We start from the raw sequence: 15,655 nt of genomic DNA on the forward strand, positions 1-15,655 counted from the left end.
ACGGTCCTCACAGAGACCCCTGAGTGGGTGGCCCTGGGGTCAGCACTGGGGTGAGAATCGCCCTTCAGACCTGGCCCCTTAGGACGGAACGTGTTGGCTTTCACGGTCAGGTGGGCAGTGCTCACCGACTCCAGCAGCGTCATCAGGGGACAGCGCCAGAAGAAGAGGCAGTGTCTTAAAACAAAGTTCACTTTATTACACTGATTTTACACAGTACAAGAATGTGAGGTGAGGACTCATCTAAATTTTCTTGCTGATTCTCTTGAAGACAATGTCCCCCAGCGTCAGAGTCTGAAAAGCAAAAAAGAAACCATGAAATGCTCATCTGACGTTGAATTACAGAAAGCTAATTAAGCCCAAAAAATAGCTCCAAATCTGCCAGCCTATGGCACGACTCAAAGAGTGCTCCATTTTCAATATAACCAGAGGAAGAGTTGGCAACTTTTTCTAAAATCCCATATCAAGGCTTTGTCACGTCCTCTCAGGTGGCAACTGTCCTGCGTTTTACGGAATTCCTTTCCTTTCTGCATCAATGGCTATTGTAGCATCCACACCAGTCCTGTCCAATCTAATTGCTCAGACTTTCACTGAGCACCTACTGTGTGCCAGGTAAGTGTTGAGTGTCAGGGATCCATGTGCATGGAAACATCTAGGCGTGCAAGCCAGGACGTAGCCCGCACCGCAGAATTCTCAGGGACTCAGTCCAAAGGTCACTGGGTCCGGTTCCCTCCGTCCCCTGCCCGTTCTCTTGAAAGAGGTTTCTGCAGTGCTGTGGTACGCGTCTGCGTGGAAAAGGAGCCCCTTTGCTTCAGCAGCCATGGCATGGGGTGGAAGGATCTGGGTTGGAGCCCTGATTCGTCCACTCATTAGCTGGGTGACCTGAGACCCATCAACTTGTCTATAAAGCCCTTCATGGTGCCTCCCTACCCGGGAGCCAGGAGGATGAGGCGAAGGGGAGCTCAGCACAGGAGGTGGCCAGCACTGAGCTCAGGGCAGGCTTTTCCCCCACGCCTGCCGTGCCTCCTGCTCAGGTCCTGGGGTGCCGGTGGGGTGTGTGTATCGTGCTTGGCTTCCTTTTCCCACTGGAATAGGGTAATAACAGATCCCCTGGGCAGTGCCTGCCTCCTGCCACCCCCTAGAGCACAATCAGGGAGCAAGGACAAGCTGAGACAGAAACACTGGACCCGGGAACAGGCCGTGGCGGCAGCCTCCAAGGATGACCGAGCCCTGGACTGTGCCCGACTCGCCTCTGCCTTTACAGGAATATGAGTCTCCTTGAAAAAGCCAAATGGGCAAAGGAGCTCTCAAGCATCAGGTGCTGCAGCTTCACCCCGTGTGGGGGCTGCGTCCTTGGGAAAGGTGCTGCGTGAACCGCGCAGGCCCACGGAGGGCTCAGGCGCTACCTGCTGAATGCATGGTCTTCCGTGACCGGTCTAGTGGCTACATCCCAGCCGAGCCCGAGAGGCGGGCCGTGCTGGTGGCTCTGCTTGACCCTGTGCTCCTCCTTCCAGGGACCTCTCCCGTTCCACATGGGTGATGGTGAGGAAGGGGGCGAGGAGATGGGGAGAGAAGGAAGGAGGAGGTAGGGGTGGGCTGACCCCGGACAGGGAAATGGAGGCGGGTGGGCAGTCTGCAGGGACCGAGGAGAGGGGGGGGGGAGCGCCGGGTTGGGCCACCACTAGCACATGGGGTGCCTTTGGTGAGTTAGAAAAGGGCACCTCTCCTCAAGACACTTGACTTCTATCTGTTAGAAAACGGTCCGAGTCTGTGGGTCTTGTTGAAACACGCCGCCTCACTGGCACCTGCTGCAGAACTGGCTAAGTCTACAAATCTACGCTTCCTATATGTGAGTGGCTCCCCAGGGAGGCACAGCGTACACCTGGGTGAGGCAATGCTGGGAGACAGACCACTGCAGAGGAGCCCTGGCTCTGCCGTCCCCTGGACGTTGGTGGCCTCAGTTTCTCCATTTGTAAAACTCAAGGCTGTTGGGAAGATGGGAAAGAATGTGTGTGAACTGCCTGCTGCAGGGTGAGTTCTCTGGAAATGGCAGCAGAGACTGACCAGAGGAAAGGTGGGGTAGGGTGGGGCTGCTCCACTCCCCCCTCCTCCCCCTCCTCCCCCTCCTCCTCCCTCCTTCCCCCTCCTCCCCCTCCTCCTCCCTCCTTTCCCCTCCTCTCCCCTCCTGCTCCGGGAGCACCCGCTCCGAGCGCCCACTTACGCTGCTGATGGTGTCACCGTTGAATTCCATCACAGAGGAGACGCCTTTGAAAGTTGTCACCAGCTTATTGTCACCTTCCATCCGAACCACCGCCTGCAGGGCACAGAGGCTTCGGCCTGTGAGGCGGCTTCCGGCAGTGGATGAGCCCCCCACCCCCAGGGGTCTCTGCTTACAGCAGCGAGAATGCCCATCCTCTTCCCCAGCCCACCACTTCCCTTGCTCTAAACAGAAGGGAGGTGCATTTGAGAATTAAAGAAAACACCAGGGCTGCTTCTGTCAGAATTTTTCTTTATGGCACTATGATCTAGAAATAGTATGCATCAGCATCCTCAGTGGTCCCAAATACAATACAATCAAGCAAAATCTCAATTCTCCAAGCCAATGGAGGAAGGTCGTGGTAAAAGTGAAAACACCCAGCAATCAAGAGAGCACATGTTTTGCTCTGGCATCTGCTATTTCCTGCAGACCATTTACCATAACTCTTGTGATCTCCTTCCCAAGCCTTACACATCCAGAAAGAGGTAACAGGAATGCAGCAGGGAGCTGAAGACACTGGCCGAGATTAAAAGGTGCCTTCAAAGCAGACATCTGGGAGAGGGCTGTGATAAGCCCGGTGGTGTCCTGCCTCTCACCGTGATCCCATCTAGGTGGGGCATCAAGAGTTTCCCTTGAGAAACATCACAGATTTCCTGACCTATGACGTGACACCTGGAGAGGTGGAAACTGAGTTCAGAAGAGGTAAAAAGACAGCTGTGTCGAGGCCATATGTGGAGGTTTGAAGCTGTACATACCCCAGAAAATGTTAAAGCTAATCCAATCCTGTGGATATAAATCTATTGTGGGTAGGACATTTTGGATTAGATTACTTCAGTTAAGGGCCTTTTGATTAGGTTACTTCAGTTAGGTGTGGCCCGGGTGGGCCTTCTCCTCTTACTGGAGACCTTTATAAGAGAATGAAATTCAGGGAGAGAAGAGAGAAAACCACAGGAGCCAGAGACTGAGCAACAAAGCCTGGAAGAGAAGGCAGAGCCCGGCAGCCGCCGCGTGCCTGGCCGTGGGACAGGGGATTCCAGGGTTGCTGGGCTTTGGGGAGAAGAGCACTGCCCGGTGATGCCTTGACTTGGACATTTTCATGGCTTCAGAACTGCAAGCTTGTAAGTTCGTAAATCTCCACTGTCAGCGCCAACCCATTTCCTGTATACTGCTTTTGGCGGCCCAGCAGACTAAGCCACCACGGAACAGAGCCACGTGGGGGGAGGCCCGCCGGCAGCTCAGCGTGTCAGCTAGGCCGGGGAGCGCTTGGTCTCTGCGAGGCGGAAAGAGAGGCCCGGCTCCTGGTCTCACGCACGCCCACCCCAGCTGTCGCTGCACCTGCAGCCGCCCGCTGCCTTCAGGCTGGAGGGGGCTGTCCCCAATCACAGGCGAGGTGGCTGAGGCCGGGGGTGGTGACCAGGCAGTGGGTGGTCTGCACTTCCCAGAACCTCCTCCAGGAACTCTCCCCCTCAGTGGGGCCCAGTTTACTCAGGCCTCAGGGGAGGCTCAGGGCTCGTTAGGTTTCATCGCTGACCGCCACGTGGCCCACTGCTGGACCTGCTTCGAGGGCTTTGAGGTGGGGAGGCCAGGGCCGGGAGAACCGAGGCCCAGGCTGCTCCTCAGTGCCCGACTCCCTCATATCTACATGGAGCGCTCGAACGCTCGGGCCAGGGAGTGCCCTGGACAGTGTCCGGGAGGCACGAGTCGCTTCAGATCTCCTCTCCTGAGTATTATCTTTGTCTCTGCTTCTCACCTCAGAGTGGGCCCAGTGCAGGATCTATGAGGTTGTCATTTTGAGGTCTGATCCTTGAGGAAGAAAGACTGGAAAGTTCTAGAAAGTTCTAGAAAGCAGAAGGTGGCTTGCTTTGAGGTTTGAGCCTTGAGAAAGGGAGTCTGGAAAGTTCTAGAAAGTCCTAGACAGCAGAAGGTGGCTCATACCTTGACCTTCTCCCCGGTTATGGTCTCCAGCTCGCACTCCTCCCCCAGGGTGAACTCGTTGTGGATCACTCTGGGGCCAGTGGTGATGGTGATCTTGAAGTGCTTCCCTTCCTGCACGACCTCCGAGATGCCCTTGATGTCCTTGCCCTTCTCGATGAGGTCGTCGGGCAGGCCTGGCGGGAGCACTCGAGGTTTAGATGTGGGCAGTGGGGGAGCGCGAGACGCGCGTGGCACGCAGCGGGGAGGGCACGGAGAGCGCGTGGCTGTCTCCGCGTCACGTGGGCTCTGGCCTCTGGAAGGAGAGGCCGTGGCCCAGCCGCGCCTGCCCGCTGCCTTGCCGGCTAATTTACAGAAAGGGCGCTCCTCCAGCCTGAGCCTCCTTTGTCCCGGTCCTCCCTTGTTCCTTTCCCTGCCTCTTCCTCCTCTAGCGCCACTGGCTCTTTTCTCTTACCATGAGCACTGCACCCGCTGTACCTGGGTGACCGTGTAGCTGACCCTCAAGCCAGGCCACGCTTCCAGAAGGGGCAGCTAGTGGCGATTACGCTGGGACAACGTGCGCGCCACCCGCCCGGCCCTGGGGAAGCCCCTGCTGTCAGGCTCCTGAGGACACCGCACCCGCTGCCTCGCCTGGGGCCCTGGGGCGCGCGTCACCGTGCCCAGCGCCCGTGCAGGCTGCTGCGTGACCGAGGCTCGTGGCACCACAGGTGCTGGCAGGGGGAGTGGGCGGCACTCCCCCCGAGGATGCGAGGTGGGATGGCAGAGGGAAGAGCACGCTCCGGGAAGGACCGTGGTCGGCCTCTCTTTGTCCTCGCTGCCTTCCCCCGCACCCCGACTCCCTCTCAGCACCGTCCCTCGTGTGGACAGTTCCCCCAAAGCTGCAGGTCCCTCCCCCGACTGCCTAGCGGGCACCTGCTCACCTGTCTCACCTGTCCAGGTGCACTTGCCCTGTCCCCGCGCCTTCCCTCCTGCCCTGACTGCCCTGCTGGGAGCGCTGCAGCCTTTCATTCAGGGTTCTGGGGGAGGGGGGGGCACATGGGTTAGAGTGGGGTCTTTGCTTTAGAGCACCTGCTTCAGATCCCAGCTCAGACACCTCCTCCCTGAATGACCTTGGTCAGGATCGCTCACACTTTCTAGGCTCGGGTGCCTCAGCTGCAAAATGCAGAAACGATGGTGCCCAGCTCAGAGTTTTCAGACGAGGATGACAAGACATATGGCACACCAAGGGCTCAGTGCTCAGGACATGGCCTGGGGTACCTTATTATACCTATTTTTCTTCTTTCTCTCTCATAAAACTGTGACCTCCTTAGAAATGTGGGTCACTGATGTCTATTTCCCGGCTGCCTATCCAGCTCTGTACTCAGCACGTGGTTTGCCTTCAATCAATGTTCATTAGCAGGATGAGTGGGTGAATGGATGGATGGGTGGATGGATGGATGGGTGGGTGGATGGGTGGATGGGTGGATGACGGGTGGATAGATGATGGATGGGTGGATGAATGGATGGGTGAGTGGATGGGTGGATGGGTGGGTGAATGGATGGATGGGTGCATGGATGGATGGGTGGATGGGTGGGTGGGTGGATGGGTGCATGGGTGCATGGATGAATGGGTGGATGGATGGGTGGGTGGATGGGTGGGTGAGTGGATGGATGGGTGCATGGATGGATGGGTGGATGGGTGCATGGGTGGATGGGTGGGTGAATGGATGGATGGGTGCATGGATGGATGGGTGGATGGGTGGGTGGGTGGATGGGTGCGTGGGTGCATGGATGGATGGGTGGATAGATGGGTGGGTGGATGGGTGGGTGAGTGGATGGATGGGTGCATGGATGGATGGGTGGATGGGTGGGTGGGTGGATGGGTGGATGGATGGATAAGGTCACACAGTGAGGTAGCAACAGACGTGGGGCTTGAATCCAGCTCAGACCCCTGTTCAGTGCTCTTCCTACTGGCCTGTGGGATGCCTTGTCCACAAGGGATCCCAAAAGGCTCCCCTGGTCTGGGTGGGAGCTGAGCCTCTCCTCCATCCCACCTCACGACCCCAAATAGCCACTAACGGCAGGACTGCGACCTCGCCGCCATGCCCCTCAGCCTTGGGGTCCAGTCTGGCACTCACCAATCGCCTTCATGAAGGGTTCAAAGTTTTCCTGGCTCTGCAGTTGGTACTTGCCGGAGAAGTTCATGGTGGCAAGGAGGCACGGTCTGCACCGGACGCACAGTGGCTGTTGGCTCTGCTGGTCGGGCTGCCGGCGAGCGCTGTCTTATAAGGGGCTCCTTCCCCTTGAATCTAGGCCACAGGTCAGCAGCTGTAGGTGCCTTTACAGCCAGGCTCAAACATTAACTCCTGAGAGCAATGGTCAACGATAAAAAACAGGATGGGCCCAGGGCAGAGTGTTCCAACTCAGCAAACACCAACATGTGTCAATCCAGCGCAGAGCCCTGTGGCCCCGCTGCCCTTGGAGTGAGGCCGCGTGTGTGTGTGCGTGTGTGTGTGTGCGCGCACACGATCCACAGAAGGACGCGAAGCATCCCTTCCACCTCCACACCCCACCTTGCTCCACATCACATAGCCGCACCAGCTCCTCCGCCCTTATCGCCAGGCACACTTAATTTTTACAGCGTTGGCATCTAGCCTTGTGTCGTTTTACATTCTGGGGACTCCTCCTCCGTGACTACAGGTTCTTCCATTGTCCAAACGAGTCTCCGTTTTGAACTGTTCAAGCAGGAAGCTCTCAAGGGCAGTTGTAAACCACTTAAACCAGGAGTGTGGGTGGAGATGCATTTCCTTAGTAGCAGAGACAAAGTAGGGGAAAGAGAGAGAGAGGGAGGGAGAGAAGGAAGGAGGGAAGGAGGGAGGGAGGGAAGGAGGGAGGGAGGGAAGGAAGGAGGAGGGGAGGAGGGAGGAGGGGAGGAGGGAGGACTTGCTGGCTTGCAGCCCCCAGCCTGGAGCGGAGGGCCGAGAACTGGAGGTTGTAGCGGGGACGCATGGCCCGTGGACCCCCACGCTCCCCTCCACTGGATGGACACTGGCCTTGAGAGATGGCAGAGCAGGTTCGCGAGACCAGGACCGTGCTTGCTGGTCACGAAGCCCAGAGAGACCCTCCCCCAGGCCCCCACCTCCTGCCTCTGAAGCAGCCCCGCGTCCCCCACCTGCCTCTCTCTCTCCTGTCCTCACTCGCTGCCTGCAGCCTTGGGCCCCCGCCTCCTCTGCTGTGTGGCTAGAGTTGTTCTAAGACAGAGCCGGGGGCGGGCCCCTCCTCCCCGAGCGTTTCCACCGCTGTGAGACCCCAGTCCCTCGACCGCCTGTGTCCTGGCCAGGGTCACCACCCCCCAAGAGCACCCAGCTCTTCTCAGCACGGCTCCGAGTTTTGGCTTGGACAATGGCATCGCCGTTGCCTGAACTTTCAGCAGGACGGCCAGTCCCTCAGAGCCTTCACAGCCCGCTCCAGCCTACCTCTCCACCCCCGCTCCCAGGCCTGCTCTCCCCCCCGCCGGCCTCCCCAAAGCGCCGAGGCGTTCCCTCTGTGTTTCTTGCACGCCTCGTCCTCTGCCTCTCTCTGCTTTCTCCACCTGCTCAGTGCCGGCTCCCCTGCGAATTCTCTGCTGACTCCCTCAGAGAAAGGCGGTCACTGTGTCCCCTGGGCTTGGAGAGCACTTTGCAAATGCGTATATCCTAACCCCTCCTGGGCTAATGCCTCCATGGTTTCTCTTTCATGGTGCTGCTTCCTTGGTCTTCCCAATGCCCGACATATTGGGAGCTCAGTCAAGGAGGGCTCAGCAAATAAAAGCCATCAAAAGACAATGGGGGGATGCGGATGTGGCTCAAGCAGTTGGGCACTCACCTACCACATGGGAGGTCCTGGGTTCAGTTCCTGGTGTCTCCTAAAGAAGATGAGCAAGACCGCAAGCTGACCAACAGGCTGGCACAACTGACATGACAAGATAACACAATGAAGAGACAACAAAGAAACACAATGAGGGACTCAACAAGCAGGGAGCAGATCTGGCTCAAGTGATTGGGCGCCTTGCTCCCACATGGGAGGTCCTGGGTTTGGTTCCCAGTGCCTCCTAAAAAGAAGGTGAGCAGACACAGAAAGCAGACAGTGAGCGCAAACAACAAGGGTTGGGGCGCGGGGATAAATAAATGAAATAAATCTTAAAAAAAAAAAAAGACAATGAAGCCAGAGGATTATGGAGTTCAGGGGTTAGAACACAGGCCCAGATCACTGAACCATTGAGGTTACTGTGTGTGTGACCCTATCTATTGGGTTGTGGCTTGCTGGGAGTCCAGCATGAGAGGGTGAGGACAGAGCTGGAGGGGGTGACCCCATCCCAGGAGCCAGCCCCTCTCTTGCCCCCCGTTCTTTGTTTTTCCGCCGCTCCCTTCCCCTGCCCTTGTGGGCTGGACAGAGCCCTACCCCACCCACAGCCCCATCTGCTCCCGTCTGCGCCGCAGTCTCCAGCATGCCTCGGCCATCCGCCGGACCGGCGGCCCCCCTCCCAAGCACCCAGCTCGGGGGGTGCTGCCCTAGGAACCCCGCCATCTCAGGGTGAGTTTGCCTGCCAAGGGACATCCATGCCGCAGGAAGACAAGCACCAGGGGCCCAGGACAAAAGCCCCCCACGGCAGCTCTCCCTTATCCCCACCACCGCACGCACAGAATCTCTGGAATTTAGAGACGTTGATTTAGCAAAGCACCCTAAAGTCCTCTCATCCACCCATGTGCACAGCACCAGAAGCCCTTCTCCAGCACCCTGACGGGTGGCATTGGAACACGTCCCGCGACAGGAAGATCACTACCTTCCGAGCGGCGGGGGCAGAGAGCGCTGGCTGCGGGCGTGTGGCCGCGCAGGTTCTCCACCAGCGAAGCCCTTCCCGGCGGCGCAGAGCTGTGCCCGCCCTGCTCGGCTCCCTCCCAGGCTGTGGGCACGGCCGCTGGCAAAGCCGCGCGGGCTGTGTGAGCCAAGCCCTCAAGCCCCCACAGCCACACGGATGCCCCAGCACCAGGCAGGGACCAGCCAGAGCGCTGGAGGCAGCACCGGCCTCCGCCGCCTGCCTCCCTCCTGGCCGCGGGCCTGGCGAACGTCTCTCCACCGGGCCTCGTGGGGCCGGGGGCCACTGCAGAGCTCCGGGTGGGACGGTGACTTTTCATTCTTGGATGTGTAAGGAAGTGGAAAGTCCATTATCTTAAGAACTGGCACCAGAACTGCTCTCGGAGAGGAAAGGGTGTGTGTGTGTGTGTGTGTGTTTATGTGTGTGTGTGTGTGTGTGTGCTTATGAGCAAGCTCGAGTGAGCCAGCTGCTAGGAAGGGGGAGGAGGGTGAGACCCGAGACCTGTGTGTCCACAGAGCCCAGCTGGCCAGGGGGAGGGCACGGTGCCGACCAGGGGAGGCCGCTGGCTCCTTCCCCTCTTGTCCCTGCACGGGGAGGAGAAGAAAGAGAAGGAGGCAGGGAGGGCCCGGGAGAGGGTGAGGGGTGATGGGTCACAGAGACGCCCCGTGGCAGCGAGGCGGGGACTCGGGAAGGCCAGGGCTGAGCTGGACGCCGCTTGTCCGCGCGAGGTAAATCCCTACCCGTCTCTCTTAAATCCCCTCCCCAACTGCCTCAGATGCCTCAGTCAAATATAAACACGAAGCAACAAACCTGCAGGTGGAAAACAATAAAGGGCTGGCTTTTATCTTTGGATGCATGGGATGGAGCCCCGACAGCACGCCCGGGAAGTCTATGGGGCTGCGTTTCCCTCCAGGGCCCCTGAAATCTTCGGGAGGGCTTTGGGGGAATTGCAGCTCATTTTATCCGGAGACCAGATTATCCCGTGAGCCCAGATGGCATCTGGCTTACACAGGCCACCTACGGCCTGGGCTGGTGGATGGCGCCACCTGTCCAGTGACCGTGCAGGGGTAGAACCCAGGGATAAATTCAGGTCCGTCTTACCCCGCAGCTGCCTAAGGAACTCGTCAAACACCCTTCCAGGAGTGCGCCTCGCTGGGAGGCTGAGGAGCTCTGCAGTCCGAAACCATGAAACGATCGCCAAGGCCAGTGGCGCTAGTGCCACCTCCCACGCCGCCGCCGCCCCCGGCCTTTGGGTGCGCAGTCTGGGAGGACCTAGTGGCAGGGCCCTGGGTACCCCTGGGCTCATGCTCTCTGCTGCACCCGGCAGCCCTGCTCAGATGAAAGGAGTACCCGCAGATCCCTCCCACGGCCAGGCCCGCTTCCCTGGGTCACAGGTTCCAGGTGACACGGGGCACCTCAGGCCGGCCGGCGTGGTCCCAGGCCCTCAGGGGGCCCGGCTCAGTACACCTGCTCTGGAGCCTGAGGAAGCAGGAGCGGGGAGCGGGGTCCCTGTGGCCCTGGAGGACCGGGACGGCCGCGGGGAGGCCCCTGCTCTGGGGCTGGGGAAGGGCCTGGCGCGCCACAGCGGCGCAGCGGCTCAGCCCGGCAGATGGACAGCCCACCAGGCGGACAGCGGGTAGACCGCCTGGACGGGCACGCGGTGACGTTCCCTCTGTCCCCAGGGCCAAGATACTGCAATGCTTGGGCGACCTGGAGTGACCGCTTCTGGGTCGGATTTTTTTTTTTCTTGTTGCAGCTACAGAGATTAGTGGCCATTTCAAAAATCAGTCCTTGTGAGTACTTTTCCACGGAATTAGCAGAGGGTAAGGACATCTTCCACCCACGAGCTCAGCAAATACAGGAAGAGATAAGTTCAGCTGCAATGACAAAGTTCAAGTGGCTTTCCAGGGCTCTGATTGTGAGCAGCCCGAAGCCCCTTGGCGGGCCACAAAAGACGTCTCTCTTCTTGCACTTCCTGCTTACTGAGTGCCTGGAGGTGTGGGGGGCGCCCTGCTCGGGGGCCAGGCTTGGACTGGCCTTCTTTTTTAAATATTTATTATTATGTTATTTATTTATTTATACCCCCCCCACCACCCCCATGGCTTGCTTGCTGTCTGCTCTCTGTGTCCATTTGCTGGTGTTCTGTGTCTTCTTGTCTCCCTTTGTTGCGTCACCTTTCTGCGCCAGCTCTCTGCAGGCGCGGGCGAGCCTGCCTTCACAAGGCGGCCCCAGGACACGAACCCAGGGCCTCCCATATGGTAGGCGGGAGCCCAATCCATTGAGTCACAGCTGCCTCCTGGCATTTATTTTGCTTAGGAACCTCTACCCTTGGACCTGATCCAAGGACGACTCTGGTGCCAGCCTGCCCATTTTGTGCATGTCTGGGATGAGGCATGTCCTGCTGAGTCTGTTCTTCCTGACAGCAGCAGGCACGCGGAAAGGAAGGCTTGAGCTTGGGTCCACCTCTACTGTACCCTGGATGTGTGATCTTAGCAAGTCACCGGCCGTGCTGGGTCTCTGCTCCCTTATCGTTTAGTGGCCATCGAATTTCTGTCTGGGGAGAGCTGTGCGCAATCCCTCACGAACGTGACCCTGCCGTCAGAGGGACCAGAGCTCTGTGCATTCCCTTCTGTCAGCTGTCCTGGAGTATCATTGGTCTAGGACAAGTTTCCATCCCACCGAGATGGCTCCCTGGTCGGTTTGCTTGTTGGTTGTGCTTGTTGGTTGTGCTTGTTGTTGTTGCTCATTGTCTGTTTCTTCTTTAGGAGACACTGGGAACTGAACCTGGGACCTCCCATATGGGAAGCAGGCACTCAACTGCTTAAGCCACATCCACTTCCTGTTCAGTTTTTGTTTTTTTTTGCTTGTTGTCTGCTCAGTGTTTGCTTGTTGCTTGTTTGCTTGTTGTTTTTGCTAAATGTCTTTCTGCTGTTTGTTTGTCTTCTTTAGGAGGCACTGGCAACCAGACCAGGGACCTCCCATGTGGGAGGCGGGCGCCACATCTGCTCCCCCAGGACCGATTCGATTTCCAGATTTACCTCTGGCTTGGGTTTAGGCTTCCTCCCATTTCCCTGGGCCGGGGGGTAGACTTATTCTGGTCCCCGTGTGCTGGCGGCGCAGCCGTCCTCCCAAGCGTCCCAGGCCCTACTTCGAGGATTCAGTTTTGCTCCACAGCAGCATGAAACGCCAGCTCCTGGCCATTGGGTCTGCTTCTGGGTCTGCAGCCACCTCTGGGTGCCAAGGCCTCAGCTCACCTCTTACTGCTCCCGCTTTCACTTCCCTCTGTAGTTTTAGCAACTGGGAATGTTTCTTCCCATCTTATGACCTCAGCTACATATTTGAGAAACCGTTCTGATTTAACTTCCACATCCAGCTGTGCTTTGGGAAGAGTTTGCACCCATTCAGTCTGCTGCGTCTCCTGTGCTGGAAGTCATGTGTTTTCACTGTTTGCCGTTTTAAACCTTTTTTGGTAAGGTTTCAGGATGTGCAAACTTCAATAAAAAGTCTTAAGAGCATTCCTACGCTTTGTTTTCCACAGGCCTAGTCTCTCTCTCCAATCCTACTGCAAGCTCCTTCGAGTGCCCTATACCATCTGTACAGTACCTGGAACCAGGCCTGCCTCCAAGAACCACTCCAGAACTGGGGGATTTTCCGAAGCCTGCCTGCTCTAGAACCCGTGGTGGGGCACAACGACGCGGGGGCGAAACAAAAATTGCAGGTGGTGGTTTGCATTGCAAAAGGAACCACACAGACTACAGGAGAGTGTATTCAATGAAGGAAATTTCACTTCACACAATACTGTTTTAGAAATACACTTGTATAAAGTGAGAGCGTTCTATGATTTCCTTTAGAGCCCAGAGATTTCTATACTGGAGCACAGCAAAGGGGAAGAGGGTGTGGATTATGTGGCCAGACATGGAGATCATTTGCATGCTGATGTAATCAAGAAAAAACACACAAAACTTATCTGCAAGGTAGGTCCATATGGCTCCTACTTTGGCTGTAAAAGCTAATACTGTTTGTTTATCATGTGTCCCTGTGACCCTTGCCCTGAGGGTTGAAAGCTAGTGTCAGGCTGGCACTTCAAAGAGAAATCTCTTCCGAGCAACTCCTGACCGCTCCTGCAGCCCTGCCTTCTCTCTGCTGCAGAGCCCTGCGCCATCCACCCTGCTGAGACACGGTGGCTGTACCGCCGGCACTCCTCAGGCTCAGCTCCACCGGCCCTGGAGGTCTCCCGAGCCTCTTCCTTCTCCGCATCCTTAGACCAAATCCCCAAGAGCAATCTATATTTTATTCCACTAAATCTGTCGCATTTAAAGTGATAAAAGAATAACTTCTATTAATTCAACACTAAGTGCTTTCTCTATACTCTCTCACTTAGTTCTCAAAATACTCTAAGAGAATTGTTATCATGCCCATTTTTCAGATGTGAAAACTAAGGCACAAATAGGAAATTGCTAAATAGGGACATGAGTCCAGTCTGTGGGAATTTCACAGCTCATGTTAATTTATATTATTTCTGTACTATAACTTCTAAAACAATAACTTGGTTACTCTCCTGAAAATTCTTCTAAAACAGAGCTGAGCATTATGCTTTTCATAGAGTATGTGCCTAGAAAATGTTCAGAGGACAATAGTCAGCTGCTGTTGACCTCTTGAGCCATTCATTGTTGGGTTACTTTTGGCCCAGAAATGCCCTATTAATCTAGACCAAATAACCTAACAGCCCAGGTGCATCAAGAGGAGTTCCAAAGAAATTAAAGCCCCCAAGGTGGCTGCAGTAAGGTGCAGTATTAAGCATATTTTGCTGACTTCTCAGTCTTCAAAGCCAAGAGCTGTGGCTCTTGCGATACCAGACTTGACTGGCATATCCTATCTGAGCCACACCTGGCAAACATTCACCTTGTGCTCTTATGAACACATGTATCATTCTGTTCCCTGCCGGATTGCCTTTCTCAAGCCCAGATCCCACAGAAGCCACAAGGCATCCAATGATTCAACCACTGCTCAGTTGTGCAACCAACAAGCAGACACCGATCTACTGTGTGAAACTTGTGTTGGAGCTATTTTTTTTAAGCAGGTACCAGGGATTGAATCCAGGACCTTGTACGTGGGAAGCAGGTGCTCAGCCACTGAGCTACATCCAGTCCCTTGGGGCTAGGTTTTTTGTTTGTTTGTTTGTTTTTATAAAGGTTGTTTATCTGGGGTAGGAGCTTACAGATACCAGGCCATAAAGCATAAGTTACTTCCTTCCAAAGTCTATTTTCTCGTGTTGGAGCAAGATGGCTGCCGACGTCTGCGAGGGTTCAGGCTTCCTGGGTTCCTCTGGGCTCAGCTCCTCTGTTTTCTCCACAAGGTCAGCTGTAGACTATGAGGCTCTCTAGGCTTTGCCTCTCTCCCCAAAGTCAGCTGTAGACTATCAGGTGAACGGCTCTGTCTCTCTCCCTGGGGCTCCAGCTTCCGCGTCAAACTCCCACATCAAAACTCTTGAATTTTTTTACTCTTTAGTGGTGGCTCTCCATCTGTCTTTCCCAAAATACTCTTCTCCAGGGTTTTGTCTTTGGCTTTCTTCTCTCTCTGGGCCATGGAGGACAGGTTCAGGTTTGTGAAATCCTGTGAGTGGAACATAAAATACGGTGTGCCTCTGTCTTAGAGAGGATCCATGATTTCCTTCATGTGATTCTTGAAGACATCTTAGAAATTAATTCCTCATCAGTACCGATAGGGATCAGAACGCCCACCCTGTGTGGGCTAGTTTTCTCACGTGAACTCATCTCCTCCCCTCGTTTTAATTTCCTATCTAAAAGTGAAAGAACCCTTTATCTTTCTTTTTCAACTCAAACCTTCCTCCTAAGCTCCATTTGACTATACAGCCAAGTGGGTACTAAACGTGCAGGCAACTCAAATCCACTTTTTTGGGGTTACTTTTTAACCTGTGAAGGACTCACTGTCTAGGAGGAAGCAGGAAGGGGAGTAAAGATGCCTGGGGAGTTGAAGTAAGACTTCAAAATGTAAGGAATGTATTTGAATTAAGAGAGGGAAGGACATTTCTTGCCGGGGAAGGAGTCAAGTCACTTTCATGAGGGGAGAATAGAGCAAGCAAGGGAATGAACAAAACATGCTTTTGCTGGGGAAGGGCCCTTGGTTCTACAGGGAAGGAGAGGGAAGAGGAGAGGAAGAATCTAGGTAGGGAGCTGGAGAGCGGAGCTGGAGAGGGAGGCCACAGCTGGGCGGAGAAGGTGACATGGGCTTGTACACCCTGGACTCGGTTCCTGGTGTGCTACATAGCAACACAGGAGATGACTTTAGGCAGTGTATGGGTGGACACTTTTAATCTTAATAATTACGTATTTAGTCTAATACATATTCGAAACTTGTCATACTAACTTATGATTTCATAGATATTATTACTTTGGAGAAGGTCAAGGTTTTGATTTAAAAATTTTTAAAATTCAATTAAAAAATTTAAATTGGAATTCAATTAATTTAATTTCATAATCAATGTTATGAATTACTCAGTGAACACAAGATAACTACAATAAGAATAAATCTGTTTTAGTGGTTATACTTCCCTTGTTTTTTTTCTCAATTTTTAAAAAATGTTACATTCAAAAAAAAGAAGAGGTGCCCATATA

General features: G+C 55.2%; 1 protein-coding gene across 1 annotated transcript; it reads right to left on the minus strand.

The window, feature by feature from the left end:
- Positions 1-175: 175 nt before the first annotated feature.
- On the minus strand, positions 176-6,491 carry FABP1 (fatty acid binding protein 1). The gene is made up of 4 exons (XM_004472292.5): positions 6,304-6,491; positions 4,190-4,362; positions 2,219-2,311; positions 176-291 (listed from the first exon to the last, which is right to left on the minus strand). Exons 1-4 carry the CDS (start codon positions 6,368-6,370, stop codon positions 241-243), a joined length of 384 nt encoding a protein of 127 aa, XP_004472349.1. The 5' UTR covers positions 6,371-6,491; the 3' UTR covers positions 176-240.
- Between the last annotated feature and the right edge of the window lie 9,164 nt (positions 6,492-15,655).

Source organism: Dasypus novemcinctus, chromosome 17 (assembly GCF_030445035.2).
Source record: "Dasypus novemcinctus isolate mDasNov1 chromosome 17, mDasNov1.1.hap2, whole genome shotgun sequence".
Taxonomy (NCBI): Eukaryota; Metazoa; Chordata; class Mammalia; order Cingulata; family Dasypodidae; genus Dasypus; species Dasypus novemcinctus.

Bases quoted from the DNA above. Each gene is read 5' to 3' on its own strand.
- FABP1 (XM_004472292.5), bottom strand. From the start codon at position 6,370: ATGAACTTCTCCGGCAAGTACCAACTGCAGAGCCAGGAAAACTTTGAA. The intron at 4,363-6,303 runs GTGAGTGCCAGA...TGCTCCCGCCAG, and splicing joins ACCCTTCATGAAGGCGATTG to GCCTGCCCGACGACCTCATC. The intron at 2,312-4,189 runs GTATGAGCCACC...TGTGCCCTGCAG, and splicing joins TAACCGGGGAGAAGGTCAAG to GCGGTGGTTCGGATGGAAGG.